Source organism: Lucilia sericata, unplaced genomic scaffold (assembly GCF_015586225.1).
Source record: "Lucilia sericata isolate MDLA Ls3-8-SP2 unplaced genomic scaffold, ASM1558622v1 Contig000172F_arrow, whole genome shotgun sequence".
In the NCBI taxonomy this organism is placed as follows: Eukaryota; Metazoa; Arthropoda; class Insecta; order Diptera; family Calliphoridae; genus Lucilia; species Lucilia sericata.
In genome coordinates this window covers 117,945-142,013 of record NW_023994201.1, presented here as the reverse complement: position 1 = coordinate 142,013, position 24,069 = coordinate 117,945, and the positions used below count along the sequence as shown (strand labels likewise).

The 24,069-nt window shown below is 29.7% G+C and overlaps 5 protein-coding genes across 9 annotated transcripts; 3 read left to right on the top strand and 2 right to left on the bottom strand.

Annotated features, from left to right (window-relative positions):
- Positions 1-322: 322 nt before the first annotated feature.
- LOC119601510 (pre-mRNA 3'-end-processing factor FIP1) lies at positions 323-2,922 on the bottom strand. Of its 2 annotated transcripts, XM_037952473.1 has the most exons (5): positions 2,831-2,922; positions 1,213-2,779; positions 886-1,054; positions 736-818; positions 354-684 (listed from the first exon to the last, which is right to left on the bottom strand). In XM_037952473.1, the coding sequence occupies exons 2-5, from the start codon at positions 2,769-2,771 to the stop codon at positions 522-524; spliced, it is 1,974 nt and encodes a 657-aa protein (XP_037808401.1). In that variant the 5' UTR covers positions 2,772-2,779; positions 2,831-2,922; the 3' UTR covers positions 354-521. The 2 variants fall into 2 exon arrangements, with proteins under 2 accessions (XP_037808400.1, XP_037808401.1); XM_037952472.1 differs by having other exon boundaries at positions 323-684; positions 1,213-2,920.
- A 2,972-nt stretch (positions 2,923-5,894) lies between these two features.
- Positions 5,895-10,952, top strand: LOC119601512 (probable fatty acid-binding protein). The gene is made up of 3 exons (XM_037952474.1): positions 5,895-6,078; positions 10,260-10,531; positions 10,602-10,952. The coding sequence occupies exons 1-3, from the start codon at positions 6,006-6,008 to the stop codon at positions 10,650-10,652; spliced, it is 396 nt and encodes a 131-aa protein (XP_037808402.1). The 5' UTR covers positions 5,895-6,005; the 3' UTR covers positions 10,653-10,952.
- A 600-nt stretch (positions 10,953-11,552) lies between these two features.
- LOC119601544 (putative tricarboxylate transport protein, mitochondrial) lies at positions 11,553-14,643 on the top strand. Its single transcript, XM_037952536.1, has 4 exons — positions 11,553-11,734; positions 12,735-13,103; positions 13,182-13,405; positions 13,476-14,643. The coding sequence occupies exons 2-4, from the start codon at positions 12,775-12,777 to the stop codon at positions 13,874-13,876; spliced, it is 954 nt and encodes a 317-aa protein (XP_037808464.1). The 5' UTR covers positions 11,553-11,734; positions 12,735-12,774; the 3' UTR covers positions 13,877-14,643.
- Positions 14,644-15,724: 1,081 nt separating this feature from the next.
- On the top strand, positions 15,725-18,977 carry LOC119601543 (putative tricarboxylate transport protein, mitochondrial). The gene is made up of 4 exons (XM_037952535.1): positions 15,725-15,916; positions 17,488-17,860; positions 17,921-18,144; positions 18,210-18,977. The coding sequence occupies exons 2-4, from the start codon at positions 17,538-17,540 to the stop codon at positions 18,614-18,616; spliced, it is 954 nt and encodes a 317-aa protein (XP_037808463.1). The 5' UTR covers positions 15,725-15,916; positions 17,488-17,537; the 3' UTR covers positions 18,617-18,977.
- Positions 18,589-23,685, bottom strand: LOC119601540 (8-oxo-dGDP phosphatase NUDT18). Of its 4 annotated transcripts, none has more exons than XM_037952529.1 (3): positions 23,537-23,685; positions 20,805-21,075; positions 18,589-20,095 (listed from the first exon to the last, which is right to left on the bottom strand). In XM_037952529.1, exons 2-3 carry the CDS (start codon positions 21,070-21,072, stop codon positions 19,323-19,325), a joined length of 1,041 nt encoding a protein of 346 aa, XP_037808457.1. In that variant the 5' UTR covers positions 21,073-21,075; positions 23,537-23,685; the 3' UTR covers positions 18,589-19,322. The 4 variants fall into 4 exon arrangements, with proteins under 4 accessions (XP_037808457.1, XP_037808456.1, XP_037808459.1 ...); XM_037952528.1 differs by lacking the exon at positions 23,537-23,685 and adding an exon at positions 21,939-22,882; XM_037952531.1 differs by lacking the exon at positions 23,537-23,685 and adding an exon at positions 21,947-22,882.
- Between the last annotated feature and the right edge of the window lie 384 nt (positions 23,686-24,069).

Genomic DNA, 24,069 nt, shown 5'->3' with positions numbered 1-24,069 from the left:
CTGCGTCCGACCAATGGACTGTACTTAAAATCAGTATTATTTCTAACCAGAATAAGTAAACATACCGTCACCTAAAACGCAAAGGGCACTATACATCATTGTAACATTTTACGGTAGCAAAGAAACTTTTAAATTTAATGTTTAGATCCAATCATCGCGATTTATTTTTCTTCAATAAACATGTTTAACGGCAAATTGCTAATTAGATCGGCGGAGTGTAATTTTTTGTGGGCATTTTTTGAAATCAATAAAAGGTCGATTTGGAATTATTTCTTAGTTAGGCCATTCGCGTTTTAGACGATGGTATACACATATGTATGTATACCTTGGAATGTACGATTTCGAGTTTTGCACGGTATAATTTTTATTTATATTTTCAAAAATTATGTACATATGTATCCTCATTTTACTTTTTCTTATTTTAAATTAAAATTTCGCAATTAACAGAAATACTACGATTGCTTGTTGGAAAAGAATTTTTTTGTTTCCCTTGAAAACTTTTCTGTTTGTTCATCATTGCTTTACTCTTCATCTTCTTTGCGGTGAGACTTTTTCTTATCGCTGCGGCTAGAGGACGATGATGTGGATGATGTACCAGTTTTACTAGAACGGTCACGTTCCTTATCACGAGATTTTGATCTTCGACGCGATTTTTCTCGACTTCTCGATCTTTCACGCCTAGAACTGAAGAAAAAAAATTAATAAATTTAATTAAATAATATTAAATATATCTACCGTTCACGATCCCTGTCACGGTCACGCTCTCGATCCCGATCTCTTCTTCTACGTTCACGCTCGTCATCAGAGCGTTCACTGTCCTAATTTAATAAAATAGAGACATAAGGAACATGGGTTTTATATTTTTTTTTGCTAAAAAAAACTTACTTCAACTTTTTCACCCCTTTCCCTATCACGTTCTCTCTCACGATCTCGATCTCTTTCACGATCCCTTTCCTTATCACGATCCTTGTCTCTATCCTTATCCCTCTCTTTTTCGCGAGATTTTGACCTTCTTCGAGACTTCTCCCGACTCCTCGAACGTTCCCGTCTCATTCTGATTAATGTATAAAAAATACATATATTTAAGTATGTATGTATATAAGATGGAACATTTTAAGACGAATTATTAATTTCATTGCAAAAAATCAAAATATAAAAAATATTCTGGTTTACTACATATCCTATATATTCATTTGTGGTGGTATTACGTACCTCTCTCGATCTCTGTCCCTTTCTCTTTCGCGGTCCCATTCTCTTTCTCGGCGTCTTCTTTCACGTTCGTCTTCTGAACGGTCAGGAGGACCATTTGGGCCCATCATTCGTGGCGGTCCCATTGGCATATGCATTGGAGGTCCTCCAGGACCACCAGGTCCCATCATCATTCCCATTGGTGGCGGTCCCATACCCATATTTGGTGGTGGCATTCCGCCCATCATTGGCGGTTGCGGATGGGGATGACGCAATTGCGGTGGTGGTCCACCCATCTGAGGAGGTGGCACACCCATTGGAGTTGGTAAAATACCCGGAGGTCCAGACATTTGTTGTGGTGGTCCAGAATTTCCTGGCCCTGGTGTTAATTCCTTTATACCACTAGGTACCCAATTCGGATTGTCACCACCCCACTGTGAATCCTGGGTTGGTTCATATCCATAATCGAATGGCTCCGGTTCGTGAAAGAAAGCTTCTTCCCCGGGACCTTGACCACCGAAATTTGGTGGCATTTGGCCAGGTCGTGAATATTCGCGACATTCTGCAGTCATAACTTGGATAGCATTTTCTTTTGTTCCTGGTTGACTCACAGGTCGTGGGCCTCTGGGTATAGATGCAAATCTGGGAGGAATGGCCTGATGAGGTGCTTGGTGTATACCGGATGGTGGCATCATACCTGGAGGTGGCATTTGTATTTGTTCTCCTAATGGTCCCATAGGTATTGGCCCAGACGGCATCATGCCGGGAGGTGGACCTGTAGGTATATTACCATCTGCTTGCCTTTCCGGCTGTGGGTTTAAGTTTTGGGTCAAACTAGCCAATCCGACACCACTCTCAGCAACACGAAATCTCTTTTGGCGCTCACAATATGATCTCCAAGTTTCCTCGTTAAAACCATAATTAAAATAATCTGTTATATCAGCACCTGGCTTGCGCCATGGTTTATCTTCTAGTGAATCTATACTAAATTCATGCGCAGCAACCCCATTAATTGAACCCACTCCTTCAAAATCTTCGATAGAAAATTTTCCTACCTGAGTAGACTTGGACTTTTCTTGACTACTAGCTCCAGCCAATAGATTCGAACGTTTATTTATATTATAAGTACTAGGCGCAGCTTTGATATCGCCTATTACCACGTTTATATCATCATCTGAATCATCATCCTCATCGTCATCTTCAGCATCATCATCTTCGTCTCCCCCCAAATGTTCATCGTTTTTCTTAACTTCCTCCTGTTCATCGCCATCGGTGGTGTCGGCAACAGTAGCTGCTGCTGTCGCTTCTTCGTCTTCCTCCATTTCATGGGCTGGATCTTCAAAATCAACTAACTCTGCACCGGGCGGACCATCATCTTTGTCAGGCAAATTACTTAAACCATTACCTTGGGTTACCGCTGCAAGCGCTTCATTTTCGGCTTTTAATAACTCTTGCGAGTTTACTTTTTCTATGCCGGCTTCATCGTTAGCATTTTCAGCACCTAGTCGTTCTTCCTCATTTGTGGTAGAATCTGGATTAGAAGTACCATACAGCCAACTATCTTCATTTGTATCATCTGCCATTTCTACCGCTAAAAATTCAACTTTTTTATTTTATTAACAAAATCTGAACAAATAATTACAATTTAGTTCTTCCACAAATTTATAAATTGTCAAAATGTGTATTTTACTGTCAAAAAGATGTATTAAAAGATGGCTTTATCCAGCTAGATATTAGTTTGGTTAAACTTTTTTTATATGCAATTTGACAGTAACCATACATATTATGAATTTATTGTCAGCTGTGCCAGTAATATCTGCTTATATTTTTGAGAGCTAGCAATGTTATCATTTTCAAGTGAATATTCAAAATAATACACATAAAACAATCACACAGTGGTAATTATAATTAGGATAATTTGAATAACTATTTCTTATGTACGAATTATTTTGGCTTGCTATTTATACTCTACATTTGCATTCTAATGTAAACAATTTATTTATGTTAAAATAATACAATATAGGTAGATTGTTTAAATCAAATAAGTCGAGTCAATTCAAACTTTTTCTAGAATAAATGGTGAAAATTTTTGATAGCTATTAAAACTAATTCTCCTAGCCGGAATTTGCTGAGATTTGGGAGACTTGAATACAAAAGATGAGAGTTCAATATTATATTCGAAATTAAATTCGATAATTTTAACTAATGTTCGAAAAAAAACTGTGCTCTTAAAATAATAATTGAATCAAACGAACTAACTTATTTATAAAAAAAAAATTGTGAGTCTTGTATACACTTGATGACAATACAATATTATGGTACAGGACCAAGGCATCCGGCTTCTAGCGGCAGCAGCATTACCAGCATCAATAAAATTAGTATGTCTACATACAAAATTTTCAAAAAAGAATATTAACACATTAGAATATTTTGATTTGGTAATGGCAAGAAAAGCGGTAACGGGGCCAAATTTTATTTTGTTCAACTTTGCCACATGGCCGCTTGAAAATCACTTGTCATACTAATTTTTCATTTAAATATTTTGAATATCAACAAAAAAGTAAAATAACAAAAATGTTATATAAATATATTGCAATGAATTTGTGTTCTTTTCAAAAGTGATTTATAATTTTTTGTGTATAACTGATGATGCGTACCAAAATTTTTAAGCGGTAAGACGAGCAGCTGGCGTTCATTGGCCTGTACGATTATGTTCGAAAATTATGTAGAAGTAACATTCAACAATTTTTTAAATTTTATCAATCTTTATTCGGGTTTTTTGAACTGAGTATGTGCTAGAAAATATGTATGTTTTGTATTTTGGTGTGCAATATATATATATATATATATATATATATATATATATATATATATATATATATATATATATATATATATATATATATATATAATTTTATATATATATATATATATATATATATATATATATATATATATATATATATATATCGTCTTATTTTTCAAAACCGTCGATCTGCTTGAAAGTTATTTAATTTCTTTTTTTGCACAAAATGAGGTTTTTTGATTTATGCCGTTCTTGTAGTAAATGAGAGATGTGTCGATTATTTACACACCTATTGTGTGGCCAACTGATATCCATTAATTTTGCTTTCGTTATCACTTAATTTAATAGCCACAATTAAAAAAACTAAAGGGAAAAGCCGTTCGTTTGAGTATAGAGGACAAGCTATATAATCTGATAGTACTTACTATATCAAAATATTTAACGCAACATTATTCAAACTGTTGCCACTAATTATTTATTTAACTAATTAACTTGAAATCAATAATGATGTATGCAAAATAATAATATCCTTAAACTACTTTTTTCTACTATACTCCTACTTTTTTGATTTGTCGTTCTTGCCGAGTAAAAACAACAAAATTTAATTAGAAATTAATAAAGTTAAATAGGTAATGTGTGGATATTAGAGCTACAGCAGTGATGCAAAAATTTACTGTATTTACGAAAACTTCATACCTATGTAAGTATTTATGGTTTTTATATACAGGTCTAATGTACATATAGAAAACTCATTCGCATGTACGAATGTGTGTATGTATCTACATACATTTATATATATACAGTTGTATGTGATCCCCCATATATTGCAGTAAATAGAATTACATATGGTCAATTGCTCTGTAGAGGATTTTCAAGAATTTCTATTATGATTTAATTAACTAAGTAAATTTAAAATTCTCTTCATATTGATAATAATTTCGAATATATGTATATGTTTGTATATATATGTACATACATTTGTACACTTTGTATATTAGATTATATATACATATACATACATATTTGCCTTTATATACATACATATGAATGTGTTTATACCTTTATTTAAAAAGGTTTGTCAACAAATACCTATTAAATTCACCTTACTTTAATATTTCAAAATTCAAAAATATTTTTTATAATTTTTAAAATATTGGCAACTCTAACAGAAAAGCTTAGATTTCTGTAAAATATTGTAACGTGAACACAATTAGAGCAACATTCGATTTAAATAAAATAAAAATAGTTGATATGTATTTGTACCAATTTATGGTCTTTGATAAAAAATATATTAAAAATGTGAATTTATGTACATAGGTATACCAATTAAAGATAAAATATTCGATAACATTTTATAGATTTACTTATGCAGATAAATTATGTCCGCTCTTAAAAACCTTGCGTTTAAAAAGTATGTATGTTACTATTAATTTTGAATATTTTCGTTTTTTGCTGTTAAACATTTTATAGAACTTCTTTTAAAATCATGAAATTTACAAATAATATAATACCACTTCCTCCTTTGTTTTATTTTGAAATTGTAAATTGAGGATCAAAATATGTATGTAATTGGAAAATTGATTTACATTACCTAAATTTTTGGACAATTTGCCATGTTATTAAGTTCTTTAGTTGTGTGTTATTTGGCATGTTCGTAATCATAACTCAAAATTTGGACTTTTAGACCCCAGTTAACACCTGCAGATAATTAAATTCAATATTAACTTTTATTTAATCATTTTTAATGAGAAACAGTTTTATCGTCAAGAGTTTTATCGTCAGTTAAAGAACTCAATATGCACCTATACGGCAAACAAATGTTTTGTTATCGCTTGACGCTGCTATTGTGATTACATGTATATACGAGTGTGCTTTTCCAGAGAAAGAGAGCAAAAAATTCTCATATAAAAGCGCGTCATTTTATTTCCATATTCATTCATTCGTACTCGTCGTGAAGTGCAGTTTATAGTTGGTTGTTTTCCACGCGTTCAAATAAAAAATAATTTCTAAAATGGCCTGCTGGGAAGGAAAGAAATACAAATTGGACAAGAGCGAGAACTTCGATGAATACATGAAGGAATTGGGTGAGTTCAAACTGTCTCTAGTATTTCCGCTTGTGACCATAAAAAAATAAGCGAAGTTTTAGTTTTTCATAAAAAAATAAATTTGCAAATGTATAAAATGAACGTGGGTTAATCTTAAGTGAATGAATGTACATACATACATAGAAAGATAAAGGGAACAGAAACACCGGCCGGCGTCTTCATAATACACATTTAAACAAACCGGTTTATGTTCTCTTTTTACTTTTCTTTTTTTGTTTTTGCAATAGCGATTCATTTTAGTATTCATTTCTGATTATGGTACAGCTCAGCATTCTTTAATTACTACTGTTTTTTTTAGCATTTTATTAAGAAATTTCGTGGACCGTTAATTGTCCAGTTAATAGATCTCTGTATAGCGTGCTATTGTTAGTTGAATGATGATGAAAATTAACCATGTGATAAATTGCTTCTGGTTCATTGCCAAAAAAGCTACAAACAATACAATTTTAAAATATTTATCTGGAAATAACGAAATGAACATTCGGACTAGACTTTAAACTTTATGGCAAACAAAAATTTTTGTACGTATAGTAGATAATTATTTCGGACATTGATGCATACATAGTACCTATTTTACAGAAATAGGGAACAGTTATTGAAGTAACCTTACATACTTACTAGTTATGTTGCTAAAATCGATATGAATAATAATGCTTTAGTTTAGTATGAGGCTTGGTTTTCACATTGCAAATTTTACATTTGCTTGTATGTAATTAAAAATAATTTTGTATTCGAATTTTTGGTACCTATTCAGAAAAGGGCTAATAAATAAACTAATGTTTAATGTATTTTTGTTCATTCATATGCACTTCATTGGTTCCTTTTAGCTATTGATTAAATTTTTCCTGTACACAAAGCTGCCAGATGTTTAAAATTACATTTTTAGAGATTTTTTAGACAATGTCAACAATGTAGGTACATACATACATATATCGTTCATTTACTAAAAATTCTGATTTTTTAAACTGTGTTTTGCTACGCTATATAAGTGTAGATAGATTTAGAAAGTTTAAATATTTATATGAAATGCAAAAGGTTAGAGCAAAGTCTTATATTGTCTCTTAAATACGAATAATTAATTTCTTTATTTTATTTAGTTTAAATTATACTTTACAAAGCCAATTCATTAAAATTTATTGATTAAATATAAATTTTTTTCTGTTTCATTTACACCTTGTAAATAATTAAAAAATACTTATTGTACCTACATTCATACATATTACTATGTTTATTTTTAAAATTTGACTTAATTTGTCGTTTGTTTAATTATTAAAACTATTAAATAAAAATACAGACAAACAATCAGTAGATTTTTATAGGTATTTATTTTTATTTGTACAAACTTTTCTATAAAAAATATTTTGCGATTGAATTTTGGACTTTGGAACAAAACTTTGATATTTTAGCATTTCTCTTTAATGTTGTTTTTTATACATTTGTTTATAATTTAGTCTTTGTTTGATACTTTTTAAATAATAGAGATTCTTTACCTTATGAAATTGATTAGATTTTCTAAAGAAAATATAATAATAGGTAATTAAAGATAAATATTTCCCAGAAAATTTAATATTGAATTTAATGTATACCTACATACATTATATGAATGTATTTATATACATACGTACATAAGTATTTATACCTATACAATAACAAGTGTATAAAAGTGGTACAAATATTTACAAAGTATAATTTTTCAATGTCAATAAATCTAAGAATATTCAGGACACAATTATATTTATATTATATTAATAGGTATAACTATCTTGGCTTGATAAATAATTACTTTAACATTGGTACAAAATACACTAATTTGCAATTAAATTGTGAAGATGAGAATTGATGAATTTTGAAATAATATTTTTAATTCCTAAAAATGTGAAAGTGAAGTACAATTTTAGCAACATAAATAATTTTGAGATTTAATAGCATTGAATGTTAATTCAAACATTTGAACTAATGTGTCTAACTTTTGATAACGGCTGATTATTATAAGTTTACTAATGTACACCTGGAACTGTATGTGCAGTAATAATCGCATTTAATATGTATTAATAATTATGTTTTTTTATAAACAATTAAATACATACATATGGACATACAATATGTATGTATGTACCCACATGAGTATGTGGTTATATGTAGATAATGTGCAGTATACCTATAATAAACAAAAAAGCAAATACATATACAAATTTAGCAAAGTAAATATAGTATATATTTTATAGCTGTTTTGTTTCTTATCGAAATTAGCAAACTTTTGACTTTATGGCCTGTTTTGTTTTATAATAAATTTGCAACAATAATAAAATATACAAGAAAAATACAAGAATAAAATTATGATAACAATTAGTCATAAAATCGGCTCTGACCATAAACAACACATAAAGAATAATTTTTATTATCTGATAAGTTTTTTATTCCTGATCAGGTCGCCCCTTTGTTCTAATAATTTTTGAACACGAATATAGATAAACATGTATATGAATATTTATAGACTTTGGACGTGTATTTAAATATTTAAGTTTACATATACATATCGTCACCTGAAACGCAAACGGCCTAACTAACCAAAAATCCAAAATCGATTTTATTGCAGATTCTAATGTATTGCATCAAAACAAATGTCCACAATGGTCTCCTCCGACCAAAATTAGCGATTTTATTGACAAAAAACAAAAGGCCCTATCTACAAAAACATTTAAATATTAAAGATAAAAAGTCCAATTTATCCATTTTTATGTACACCAATATCAACTAGGTATCATAACAAATAAAACGTTTCACCATTAAACAATCTGTATATTTTATAAAAATAAATCGCGCTGATAGAAACAAACTTTGCAATTTAAATATTTTTTTTGCTTCTCCTGTAAAATTTTAAAAATGTTAGATAGGGCCGTTTGCGTTTTAGGTGACGATATGTAAATATATAGGTATACAGAGATATCTATGCCCATATATATGTATGTATTTCTTAAAATCAATTATAGTCAATTGAATTCCATTCTTTAAATATCAATGAGAATTTAATTCAATTAAGTTTGAGAATTTTTTTCCCACCTTTATAGGGGTCATGTAAAAAACATAAAATGTATAAAATAAAGTACGTAAAAGATCATGCGATATATTTATAAATAGGTATATACTGCTGTGATGTATTCTATAAATGATGGGCAAGATCAAGCTTAATTTATTTAATAAATTTATGACAGACCAACCATTCATTAATTCATCTCCACTTTACATGAATACACCGCCATACATGGTATGTGTATACAACAAAACAAAAAATACATTTGCACAAAACTTATACTGGTCGTACATACATACAAATTTGATTTGAGTTTTTAAATTATCGATGTAAAAAAGCAAACTTATGAGGAATTTCATATAACTTCTTTAGGTTAATGTGTAACCGCATAAAATGTACTGTAACTTTTCATATACTATGTAGGTATATCACTCATTTAATTACATATGAATTTTGAGTTAATTGCATAACTAAAAACTCAACTAAAGTCTTTCAAATATATTTATATGTATGTATATTTTAAAAAATATTGTATGCATATTATTTTCACAGTGTGAGCGATATGAATGAACTGACTGACTTTACACTCATAAAACAAACATAAATTGCAATTGTCTTGATCTGCAACTTGTAGTTGCGTTTGTTTTTTATCTTTATCATTTTCACACATAAAAGTACATTCGTGCATAAACGTTTAAAAAACTTATTGTGTAGGAAAGTCACTCGTCTGGCTGGATATTTGTGATATATGTATAATGTCAATTACATATTATGAAAATTCAATTTATTTATTAAATTATAACGTTGAACTTTAAAAATCGTTTGAACTTTTAATGTAGTTTGCATGAGTGTTTATATTTTTTTGCTGGAAGAAATTGTATACCCATTTAAAAATTGAGTGGACAAACATCATTCGTTCGGACTAAATAGTTTATCATGGTGTAGTTTCGCTACGTAGCCAGATTTTGCTTATCACAAATATGTATGTAACTTTAGCTTATTTGCGGTTTGTTTATTATATGTATATTTATATATTTATTTGAAAATGTATATTCACTTGATTGTATGTATGCATTTGTTGCCTTGAAAATATTATAAAAAATGTTTTATTGAATATACAAAAAACTAGGTGTTGGCATGGTCCTCCGCAAGATGGGCAACTCTGTATCCCCTACTGTTGAATTGAAGAAAGAAGGTGATGTATATACATTCACCACCTCCTCTACCTTCAAGACTTCTACCATCTCTTTCAAATTGGGTGAAGAATTCGACGAAGAAACTTTGGATGGCCGTAAAGTTAAATCTATCTGCACTATGGATGGCAACAAATTGGTACAAGAACAGAAAGGTGACAAACCATCAACCATTGTTCGTGAATTCACCGATTCTGAATTGATCACAGTAAGTTTATCGTAAAACAAACATTAATCCATTGAACACCAAATAATTTCTCTCCTTTATTTTATTTTAGACCCTTACCATTGGTGACGTCAAATCTGTCCGTGTTTACAAGGCCCTATAAATTTCGTGTAAATAGTGAAACTATTTGTCTATTTAAACTAATTCAACAACTCGGATTAAGAATTGACTACTTTCCTTGCATTGCCTAAAAATTATTGACTGAGTTTTTTTTATATTTTACTCTGTTATTTTTAATAAGATCTTTATTAACTATTTATGATATGGCACATGAGCATTGTTATTAAATAACAATATTATTTTCCTTTCTATTATTTACATATACCACATATGTATGTATTTAAGGTCTTTGTAAGCCAAAAACAAACAAACAAAAAAGTAATAAAACTAATAATGACATAAACATTGCATTTAATTAAAACATTTTTAGTTTTATTTTAAAATCCTACACAATAACATTAAAATAAATAATTGATGATATTGCCCTCCAAAATTGCGTCTACTCCGCACATGCATGTAAAGAGTACTCCTCAAAGGTCTGGTCCAAAACTAATCCGATCTGATATATTTGGAAAAACATACTCCATTTAACATTGTGATGTCCTAGATGAGGACCACGTAATCCATCCATGCATTATATCAGAGTAATGCCAAAACTACAGGGGAGTATTTTTGGGATTACCCAAATGGATCATGTTCTTCCATAATTTCTGCAAGGTGGTTAACAAATATAACAAAAATAATTGATCTTGAAATACCCATAAAAATATACTAGCTGACATTACCTTTTATTTTACAAATACAGTTATTGACATAATGTTTTACCAACCTGGATATCGTATGATATCCTTTATGTACAACCAATTGAATGTCACCCCATACACATACATAAATATGTGCATACTACGTAAATTGGTCAATGACATCACGTTAACAACATTCGATAAACAGACTTATTTTTTGTTTTTGCTAGAAGAGTCCAAACCTGACTGCTAACTATTTACATTCAAGAGGGGATGGAGTATCGCTGTTACTACTTTCATTTAAAATGCGCAGGACAAAAGTTGTGTTTTGGTTGAAACAATAAGTAAATCGAAAGCTCTGTCAACAAAAAAGTCTTCTTATCACAAGTGAAAACACCGGCAAAGTAAAACCGCATTAAACAGTTCTTCTTTGCTATTTTTGGTAATTTAAAAAAATAACAATAATATTTAAGTTTATTTTTTAAAAATTCAGTTATATATATAAAACAGAATGTTTACATCGGTTTGCGTTTATTAAAATGATAAAATTTGTTCCATTAATTACGCGACTGCCTACAGATATGCTATTGATTTTTCCTGTATTTAATACTTTGGGAAAAGTGCCATAAAAATGAAAAACAAATTAAAGGAAACAAATATATAAGAAATACATAAGATAAAAAAATAACAAATTCTGTAAAATAAATGAATATAGTTAAAAATTAAATGTTAATTAAAAACACCAGCATTAGTAAACCTTAATTAAGCTTTTTCAAATGATTGTACTCTCAAATTTGTTTGCATGTGTATAAGTTCAGGCATTTAAAGTAATTATTTCATTTTTTACAAAATCGAAACAAGTAAACTTGACCAGAAAATTCAATTCATATATATAAAATAAACATTAATGAAAGTATAGCCGCTGTAAGGATCCTCTTAAAAAACTTGAAGATTGATTTATGTCTGTATTGTATGGGCAATTTCATGTCAAGTGACCCAACTAAAAAAATCGATTTTGACGAAATTTGCACCACCGTTAGTACTATGGCTAGTAGGCCACACAAATTTTCAGCTCTATCGGACAAGAACTGCCGGACTTAGAGAGGGTCAAAGTTGGACATTTTGGTCTTACAGCGATTTATTCAAATGCATGTAACTTTTCACCCATTGGTCCTAGCAAAAATTTTTAATTTTGTTGCCCGGAAGACATCGATTTTAAAAGTTGGGTCACTTGACACGAAATTGTATACGTATGTATGTATGATTACCGAATTTCATAGCAATACTAATATTCATATGTGAATTACTTGTTTAGATTAAAGTTACCTTCAGAGGAAGACTTTGTTTGGGACCATTATCAATTAAATTTTTATTTACATAGGATAAAATTTGTTTGTGGCAACTTCTGTAAATAATTTTCTGTTTATAATTGTATTTTCTAGTTCTGTGTCATTTTTTTTATTATTATTAATAATTGGAGATATGGACAGAAATACAAGACACATTGTTCTGAATCCATTTTACCAAAGACCATGGTTAAACCAAAAAGGAGCTGCAGCACCAGCTGCAAGTGGAGGAAAAGGTCTTAAAGGTATTGTAGCTGGAGGTATAACCGGAGGTATTGAGATCTGTATAACATATCCCACCGAATATATAAAAACTCAATTGCAACTGGATGAAAAAGGTGATCGAAAAAAATACTGCGGCATATATGACTGTGCTAAGAAGACTGTACAACAAAGAGGTTTCTTTGGTCTATATAGAGGACTTAGTGTTTTAATCTATGGCAGTATTCCGAAGTCAGCAACAAGGTATGTATGAAAGCAGATTAGAGCTTACATATAGCATGTATCCATATGTATGTATTTTTATATTTCATTTTTCAATAGATTTGGAGCTTTCGAAACACTTAAAGGATTCATGATGGATACTAACGGTCAACTGAGTGTGAGTGGAAAGTTATTATCGGGTTTGGGAGCAGGAGTATGTGAAGCCATCGTCGCGGTTACTCCAATGGAGACGATAAAAGTAAAATTTGTACATGACCAGAGAAGTGCTGAGCCTAAATTTAAGGGTTTTTTTCATGGTGTACGTTCAATTATTCAATCTGAAGGTACTTAAATGCACTCATACATCTGATACATAATTTATGACATTATAATCACTGCTATTATTTGTTTTAGGCCTTGGTGGCATTTATAAAGGCTTAACAGCTACTATTCTTAAACAGGGTTCCAATCAAGCAATACGCTTTTTCGTTATGGAAACACTAAAAGATGTCTACAAAGGCAACGATCCTGAAAAAAAAGTTCCTAAACTTGTTGTGGGTGCTTTTGGTGCTATAGCTGGAGCAGCATCTGTATTTGGCAACACTCCATTGGATGTAGTAAAAACTCGCATGCAAGGACTAGAAGCTTCGAAATACAGAAACACTGCCGACTGTGCTCTACAGATATTGCGAAATGAAGGTATCTTTGCTTTTTACAAGGGCACTGTTCCGCGATTGGGTCGAGTATGCTTAGATGTGGGCATAACTTTCATGATCTACGATTCATTCATGGCTCTATTTATGGGCTCAAAATAATTTTTTATAAACTAAGTACATAAATACATGCATATGTAGTTAGTTGCTCTGTAATAGTTAACACTAAAAAGTAATTAAAGTTTATTAATTTATATATATTTAATTTGTATTACAGCATTACATTGAACAGTAATTATTACACTTGGTGTGAAGTAAAGTTTATAATAATATCGTTAGATTGATAAGAATAACAAAATGTTTACACTTTATCTGATTATTTTATCCTTTTGTCCTTAAAATAATCTTGTAGCAGTCAATTTGAATACGAATAAGTTAGAAATCACTTAAAATATTTTTTGATTGTAGCCAAGCCGAATCTGCAAATTTACATTTGAATAATGACAAATTATCGGCTTTCGGATTGTCATTATCGCTTTCAAAGGTTTATATTACAAATATTTGGAAAAGTGGTTTTTACGATTAAGCATCAAATAATTTTACGAATTGAAGTTGTAGAATGTCCAATTGTATATTAATATAAAATTACTATATTCATACTAATATATTTTTGGCATTAAAATAATATTTTTTTAAAAGCAATCCACCGATTTATTTTTCTGAATCAATCAATTTTTGTACCCAGAGACCTATTCATAAAACGAAAAAGTTTCTACGTAAAATAGACGTTTTTAGATTTAAGAAATGGTCTTTATGGACTTAAAATTTAATACAACCTATAACATTGAATTGTTTTAAGTTAAATATAAGATATTTTTATTGTAATTCATTTAGGAAATCTTTACACAGACAATGTTAATTATTTGTAAACATTCGGTATAATTAAGACATGTAATTTTTACTAAATAAAACCGAAATGATGGTATTAAAAGTTAAAAAGCATTATACATATTAATTTCTGGTAAGCGAAACGAGTTCAAATTTTATAGTAACCCTTGATCATAGAGAAAATCCGTTGACCGAAACCTAAAGGAAGAAACACTTTTAAATAAAATTCGTGGAATTCATATCAATTATTTACTACAGGACTCTGAATATTTTATGTCATTTTACTACATATTTCATAAATAACTTTTTAACAGATCATGGGATTTGAAAAATGTAACTAATTTAAAAGGTCAAGGTTAATATATTTGGGCGATCCGACTTCTTATATAGAGGCGCACATACTTTATATAACTAAATCCAAAAAAGCCGAAATATGTATGAGTTATTCCAGTCTTACAGTAAATGAACGATATGTTTATTTTTAAGCTTTTAGTGTTTGAGCTTTTTTCCAGTTTCCGCTATACGTTTTTTCTATATGCCTTGGTCCCTTATGATTTTCTCTTAAATATGCCCATATTACGTCACAAATAAAGCTTTAACACTCATGTTTGGCTAATACGAATACATTTCAAGTATAAACGTGAGAAACTTAAGCTATTTTCACACATATAGATAGACAAATTAAGCATAAAGAGAAATCCATGAGAATCCGGAACATAAAACGATTCATTGTCTTTGGTGTAGGTGGAATAACAAATAAGTAACGTTAGTACAGACATCTAATTTTTTTCAAATCAAAATTGTTTAACAAGACTGTGTTTATAAAATATTTCAACATCACTGTATTCCATACTGTTGGTAGGTTGGTTGGGCGACTGGTTGAGTCTCTGACTTTTTATTATATTGGTTTCGTTGTTGTTTGGTTTGGTTGAAGAGAGTATCGTATGGTATGACATATTAGAGCTAAAAAATACGTAGTATATTTGTATATACATTCCCATGTTCATATATACATAAATAAACTTATTCATACATACATACGTTTACAATATACAAAATTAATGTTATTGTTGCTTGTGTTTAGTCGACTCTCCAAAGATGAGTGAAATATAAAAAAAACAATATAGGTTGGAAATTGGAATTAGTTTAGCGATCACAGTAGTTGCTTGATTGGCACCGTATCGTACGATTGTTTTTCTTTTTTTTGTCTGTGGACAACAATCGGGTTGACTGGCTGGAATAAAAACAAACTTTAATGAACGCGTTTTAATAAAAACCTATCATCGAACAGTGTCCGAAGAATTCCAAACTCATGTAATAAAAATATTTAAATTCGTTAATTATTTAGTAATTTAATATTTCATTTTTGTTTTAAATCGCCATTTATAAGTATAACAATATATTAAAAATTCAATACTATATATAATATATGATCATATACTTTAAACAAAAGGAAAACAAAAAAATCGATGACGTAGTGCGGGAAAGTTTTTGGAAGATCGCAAAAGAGTAATTTACTACACATAGATACTCTTTTGAATTAAATACTATCTCAATAAAATAACATTCTGATAGTTGCAAAGCAATAAGCTAAATACACTACTATCCATTGGATACTCATACAATTTCTACACAAACTTTAAATGTTGTTTACGAATTTGAATATGTAAATTGGAAGAAATATTATATAACAATTGTATTGAACATAATTTGTTCTTTAATAACATTTATTAAATTTATGACATAACTCTACTAAATTCAAAGATTGCAAAATACATTTTTACGCAAATATCAGTTTATAAATATTTACCTAAATTATATACATACATATGTACGTATGTATATGTATATTAATATGTCTGTCTGTATGTTCGTATTTTACTTTTAAAACGCTATCAGTACAAGTATGTATAGATTATTTCAGAGTCAAGAGCATTTTTTAAACATACGTTATACATTCGAATGTACATAATTAATTTAGTGATGTGAATTATGATATAAATAAAAATGTGAATATCATTTGGAAAAAAACTAAAGAAATAAGAGATGACATTACTTAAACACTATATTAAAACTTGATTCGTATGTAACATGTATTAAATTGACCTACATACATAACATACTTAACAATCCAAAGGTGTTAATCACCCGATCCTGTCGGATTATTTGTAGATTTAAATTTAAGAATAAGAAAAGCATTTCGCACTGACGATCAAATAGACTTTATATATTATACCAAAAATTGTGTTGAAAGAAAGGAATGAATCTTAATATTGAAGAAATTATGAAAATAGTTTTCGAAAAATAAAAATACATTTTGAAATTCAAATATGCAGGCAAGTTTTTAATACGTTTAGAAAGTTTCGAATGCAACAAATTATAAAAAGCGAAATATTACGAAATATGTATGTATGGTTAGGTGCATAAATTCAAACAATTTGAATATTTGTAATTTAGTACACTTATGTATGTAAGTATATGTATGTATACTTATAAGTGTCATCGCCAATATAATTTAAACTTAATTAACAGCAAAAGCTTAAATCGTACGATATGTTCACATTTGATAAAAATATTTTTTTTTCTTGGAACGTACGTTTATTTATATAAACAATCTTAAGTTTAAATAGTTGAAGGTCATTATATAAAATATGCTACATATAAATATTGGTTACATCTTTTTCAAACATTTTAATAGAAGAGTAAATTATCATTGTTTACACACTTTTTGTTAAAAAAATTTAAATTAATATATTAAAACCAATTATAAATGGATAATTAATCGGATAATTATCCGATTAAGGATCATATAATAAAACAATGAACATTGAATATATTTTTTTAACATTTGAAGTTAATGAACATCTGAATATTTTTACTTACAGCTTCATTCCGTACGTGTATATAAATAACTAAATATATCCTAGTTATAATAATGGATCGTCCTATTGGTGCCTTCGTCAATCCCTTTGGCCAGCGTCCCTGGATGGCACAGACTGGCGCTGCAGCTCCCAGTGGTGGCGGTAAAGGTTTAAAAGGTATAATTGCTGGAGGTATTACCGGCGGCATAGAGATTTGCATAACTTACCCTACGGAATATGTCAAAACACAATTGCAATTGGATGAGAAAGGTGCCAACAAACAATACAACGGCATCGCTGACTGCGTGAAAAAGACAGTCAAACAAAGAGGTTTCTTTGGGCTTTACAGAGGTTTGAGTGTTTTGTTATACGGAAGTATACCGAAATCGGCAGCTAGGTATATTCATGTAATGAAAATCATATGAATGAACTTAATGCATTTATCTTTTTATTACAGGTTTGGTGCATTCGAAACATTACGTGGTCATATGGCTGATGCGAACGGCCAATTGAGTACTTCTGGAAAATTGTTGGCTGGTTTGGGAGCTGGTGTATGTGAAGCTGTGTTAGCTGTAACACCCATGGAGACCATTAAAGTGAAGTTTATTAATGATCAGCGAAGTGCGAAACCTCAATATAAAGGATTTGCCCATGGTGTAGGTTGCATCATAAAAGCAGAAGGTAGAATTAGAATTTTCAGTTTTGGGCTAAGGACAATCAGTAAAGTTAATTTTTTGTTTTTGAAGGTATTAGCGGCATTTACAAGGGTTTGACGCCTACCATTTTGAAACAGGGTTCCAATCAAGCAATTCGCTTCTTTGTTATGGAATCTCTTAAGGACCTGTATAAGGGTGATGACAAAAATAAACCAGTTCCTAAATTATTGGTTGGTGCATTCGGTGCTTTTGCCGGTGCTGCTTCTGTGTTTGGTAATACTCCTTTGGATGTAGTCAAGACTCGCATGCAAGGTTTAGAAGCCGCCAAATACAAAAATACTGCCGATTGTGCCATGAAAATTTGGAAGAATGAAGGTGTTACCGCTTTCTATAAGGGCACAGTACCTCGCCTAGGTCGTGTCTGTCTTGATGTGGCCATAACATTCATGATTTACGACTCATTTATGGATTTATTCAATAAAGTGTGGAAAGACTAAATGATTTATTTCATCGATAAAATCCGACTTAAACTATGTACTTTTTAGTTTATTTCCTTTATATATTAAAATATTGTTGGCTATACTAGTCAATGCCCAGTTAATTATTAACATCTTGCTAGTTACTTTTTAGTTACATAATGTATGTGCACGTATGTAGATAATGTTTTTTTTTTAAGATTGACACTGTTATAAATGTGATGCAAAAGAAACATTCTTTGGAAATTGCATTTAAATAAATATTACGTATATGGACATGTGTATAAATATATTTTTACACAAACTCAAAAACTTTTCTGTTTATTACTCTTAAAAACAACCATGTATAAACTTTATAATAATAAATACTACTATATATGTATATATATTGTGTTTTTGTTTTAATTAAAGCTTTTTTTAATTAACTGATTAAGCCAATTTACAACTCAATGTACTCACTGCACATTTGCAAGAAGACCGTCATAAGTCAAATAGTAACGTTTTGAGTAAAGCAAAAAATAGTACTTTTATTCAGTTTTGTTTTGTATTAAATCTAAACGATATTTTTTTAAGCATAAGTTATGGCGGTGTTCCCGAAAATGTGTACACTGGGGAGTATATTTTAAATGGCTAATATTTAAGTAATAACAAAGAAAATTTAAAAACTATTTACAAAATGTCTTACATTTCCAAATCATCATACAATATAATCTTATTTAATAAATGTCTATCGAATAACATTTAGAGGAATTGTTGAATGTTTACTGGAAAGAATACGTCCAAGTTTTTCCTCAAGCGTTTTGCTCAACTCATGCCAAGTGCACTTTCCAATTAGCGATACTTCTTCTAGTGGTGGCCTAAATACGACTAAAACATTTAAGCAAATGCCATCGGTGGTATGAGGAGGTGGTGATGGGCAATGTTCCACACTCAAAATGCCATGAGGACGATGTTGGGGAAGTTCGGCACCAAATAATTCAATCATGAATTTACGCAAAGTTGAGTGCAAACTTCTCTGAGGGTGAACTTCGACGGTTGGAAAATGGTGTACATTCTTTTCGCTCACCAAAACGTTTAGGGCATTTGTTGCTCTTTTGCGTATCACGGCCACAACTCGTAAATAATTCTTGTGATGGGAATATTTGGTAGGAATGATTTCGTTATGCCATAAAGCAGGTTGTGGTGAATGGTTGCGGCTGACATAAGCTTTTCCAATATCTATGATATTTAAAATATCGTTTGCCCTCAGTGGTAATTCTTTGATATCGGCAACCCATCTTGCTTGGAGGGATTCGCTATCAGCTTGTGCTGGTGTCTTTAATGACCCACCTGTTATTCGACCCGTCAAAACAAATCGAAACCATGAACCACCCGCAGCCTCTATTGCTAAAAGAGTACTTATTTCACAATTTAGACCAGTTTCTTCGTATACTTCTCTAATGGCAGCTTCGCAGATGGTTTCGTTTTTTTCCATACGTCCAGCAGGAAGATACCATTTTCCTGAAATAAAAATAATTAAGACTTTCTTGAAAATACATTTATGTATTAATGTTGTGTATTTAAAATCTATGCAATGTTATGTTCGAAAATACGAGATTAAATTCCAAGTTTATCGAAGTTAAAATTAACTTGTATAATTTTACACTTTAATCTTTTAATATTCACCCCTATTCTGCATTTCGATTACGAATCCGCATCCAGTTACGCTACGATCGAAAATTGGTATTCCAACAAAAAAACGGAATCGTTAGAAAAGAAGCAATTGCTTTTATTTCAATACTTTACGATTGTGTGTAAGTTTTTGTAAGTTGTTATTTTAGTGACGGAGCTTCGAATCGAAATGCAGAATACCAAAGTTGCCAAACGGAGAAAATTTCGATTCAAATTGAAATATAGAATAGGGGTGATTAACATACAAGGTATATTTTTTTAAGACTTTTAATTTGGAATTTCTATTTTATGCCTTTGCTTTTATTTAAGTGGTATAAAAAACCAATCTACATATTAATGACAAAGTAGAAAATGTGAGTTTGAGCAATTAAGTTATTACATATTATAAATTAAACTCGAAAAAAGGCTATCATATATTATAATTTCTTAGCATAAATTCATTCATAAGTCCTATTGACTTATTTGACTTTTTTATAGATAAATATTTGTGTAACATTTTACATATGTATATTTGAAAAACGCATGTAGTTTAACATACCTGCACATGACTGTTTAGCTTCTTGCATGGCTAAAACTTCATTGTCTTCATTGAATAAGACACAGGCAACTATGTAGGTTACGGTTTTGCCCAAAACTGGTGTAAAATCGGACGCTGCACTTGGCTGTATGCCTTGGGCCTCCGCTGTAGCATTTTGCTCTTCCAATGAAAAATCACACAATTCCTGTGTTATATCGCCTAAATCCTGACCAGCTATAACATTAAGTAATTTTTGTTCAATCGATGGCAGGGAGTTAGTTTGAGGCATTTTCTTTGAAAAATAATTTTATTTAGAAATAGTCATAAAACGTAAGTACATACATAAAACAAATATGGATTAATTAATTACAACACAATAAAATACTATTTTAATATTTTCTAAAAAGATCAATATGAATTTAATTCAATTTCCTTTGCAAAACCAAATTTACTTTATATGATACTGCTTGGTTGGTGTAAATTCCCGCTCCCAAGAACAAACAAAATCCAAATAAATTAAGCATATCAGTTTTTAAGCTAAATTTTTCACCTGTTTGTATATTTTTTCCACTACTGTATATCTTTTATTCAGTCACTACATACAATTATGTGAAAGAATATTAGGTTTCGTTCTTTAAAGTACAACAATTTTCTCTATTCGAAAATAAATATTTGGTTGTAGTGCATAACATAGCAAATAATATTATTTTCTTTTGCAACAAGAGATACGTTGATACATACATACATACATACATACATATTCTATAAAAATACGCACTTATCAGGTTACTTTTGATTCCATTCATCTTTAAACTAGATACTTTTATGCATCTTTAAAATGCATTTAATTTTGGCTTATTGAATTGAATCTTAAAAAGTTAATGTTTCATCGAAGTACATATATGTATGTACGCATAATTTTAAATACGTACATACCATACATACATATGTATGTACACATATTGTACATAAATATTTATTGACAACATTAAAGCTGTTAGAGAGAATACCTTTGAATTTGCATATGCAAATTAAAAATGTTTGGAATGCTAACAAGTTTTTATTTCGTTGTTGTTTAGGTATTTTTTTTTTTACTTTTTATTGATTTGTGTATAAATTCCTAATTTTTTATAAAATATACATTTTTATACATACATACATACGTATATTTTTAAATATTCGTAAGAAGTTTATTCATTTATTAAATTATAAATTTTGTATTATATTTTATTATTTTGTCAATTTGCCAATAGTAAATATGTACTTTCAGAGCTTCGCGTGACACGGTTGATTGTTGAAATAAAACTGTTTCGTATTTAGCTGTGTTAACCAAGTCATAGTCTACGATCATAGACCAGTTGGAGCATATTTGCTCTACTGGTTGAATGGTTGGGTATAAGTATAGAAAATTGTTGTATTATCTGGGGGAGCGAGTTTATTGCTAGATGTTTTTATTTCAATACAACAAAATTGTGTTAACAGTGGAAGCGGAGTAAGAAATTGAACACATACTATCTATATGTATACATATGGAAGTGTGATCTACCAGCTAAAATATGTACTATAAACATTCATACGAGTTTTTGTACCATCTATACAACATTTAGTTGGAAATAAAAACAATAACAAACATTTAGACAACAGGTACATAGACAGTTAAACACTGGTTTGACTTGTTTACTTTATGTGATCATTTTTGTTATGTTATCTTAATCAAGAGATTTGTTTTTATATGCCTGCGAGAGTGTTTATAACTGACCATAGAAAGTAAGTCGAAAAATAGTTTTCAATTAAGAATCAAGAAAAAGTACAACTTTAAACTGGTTACTTGTCTCTTTGTTTATTTGTTTCGGTAACTAGTTTTTAGTAAATAACTACAATTCGCAATAACATCAATTAATATACAAGCAAAACGTATTAGCTATTCTAGTCTGCAGCACACCTAACATTTTGATCTTCAGTTAAAATGACGAGAGAAAGTTTAAAATGTGTATTCAATTTTTTCCCCAATTATTTACACCTTCATTTTTTCGTTAGACATTTGTTGTCGTTTCTATTTTTTTTTGTTAAATATTTGCACGTTTTTTGAAATCATTTTTTTTTTAATTTAAGACAAACGGTCAAGGCCGTTCGTTCATTCATTAAAAATATTTATTTTTTTTTTATTTTTTTAACTTACTAAGTTAATTTGTAAGCGGTGATAAAAATTTGTAACTGAATTTTCAATTTGTTCCTTTACACTAGTTGAAAATTAATTTCCTCAAACATGAAGACAACGGATCACATGCAATATGTCCGAAAATTTTACTATTTTTAATGTTAAAAATCACAAGGACTATAAATCATGAATCATTAAAACTTAATTTTTGTTTCGTTTAAGGGCAAACTTCTCTTATAGGATTTTCCAATTTAATATGCCCAATTTGAACTAAACCATCGATACTGATATATTTGACATCTGTTCTAATAATTACATATCTTGTAAACTAAATGTTTTCTTATTAGAATAGTGTCGTAGGAGCAAAACTCAATTCGTGGCAGCACTATTGCCTGATGGAAACATAAACAATTACTGTTTCTTTTTTAACTCCATCATAAAATTAATTATACCTACCTAAGCGAGATTTGTTGTAATTCTAATTGTTATATTTATTATTATCAAGTTTTTACAATAATTATTAGACATAAGGATTGGTATAAAACACATCTAATTCGAATATATATTCATATAAATCAATTCCTTCTAATCTTACCAAGGATTTGTAGTATTTTCGTAATTTATATCGTATTTATAGTTTTCACATTGATTGCGAAAGTTCACGGAATTTATGAATTAAATGCTGATTCCAACAAAAAAATAATCACAACAAACTTTTATTTATATAAAGAAAATCAGCGGCAACGAATATTTTAGTCGGCGGCATATTGTAATAGAATATTTATTTTAGAAATTACATTCGACGGTCAAATTTTAACTGCGACAATTTTTCTTATGTTATATTATAGAATACTGTTTGTATAACAGTTGGTCACAAAGTATATATATACATGTATCTATAAATCGACTTTAATATATGAAGAATGAAGAATCGAATTTTTGTCGGAAAACTCGAAGTCGGCTTTTTTGTCCTAACAAATTCGAAAAATCGACTATCTTGTAAAAAATAAAACTTGAAAAAATCGAAAAGTCGGAAGAAAAGTCGAAAATAGTTAGAAAAAGTCGAAAATATTTGGAAAAAGTCGAAAAAAGTTGGAATAAGTTCGAAAAGTCAACTTTTCATAAAAC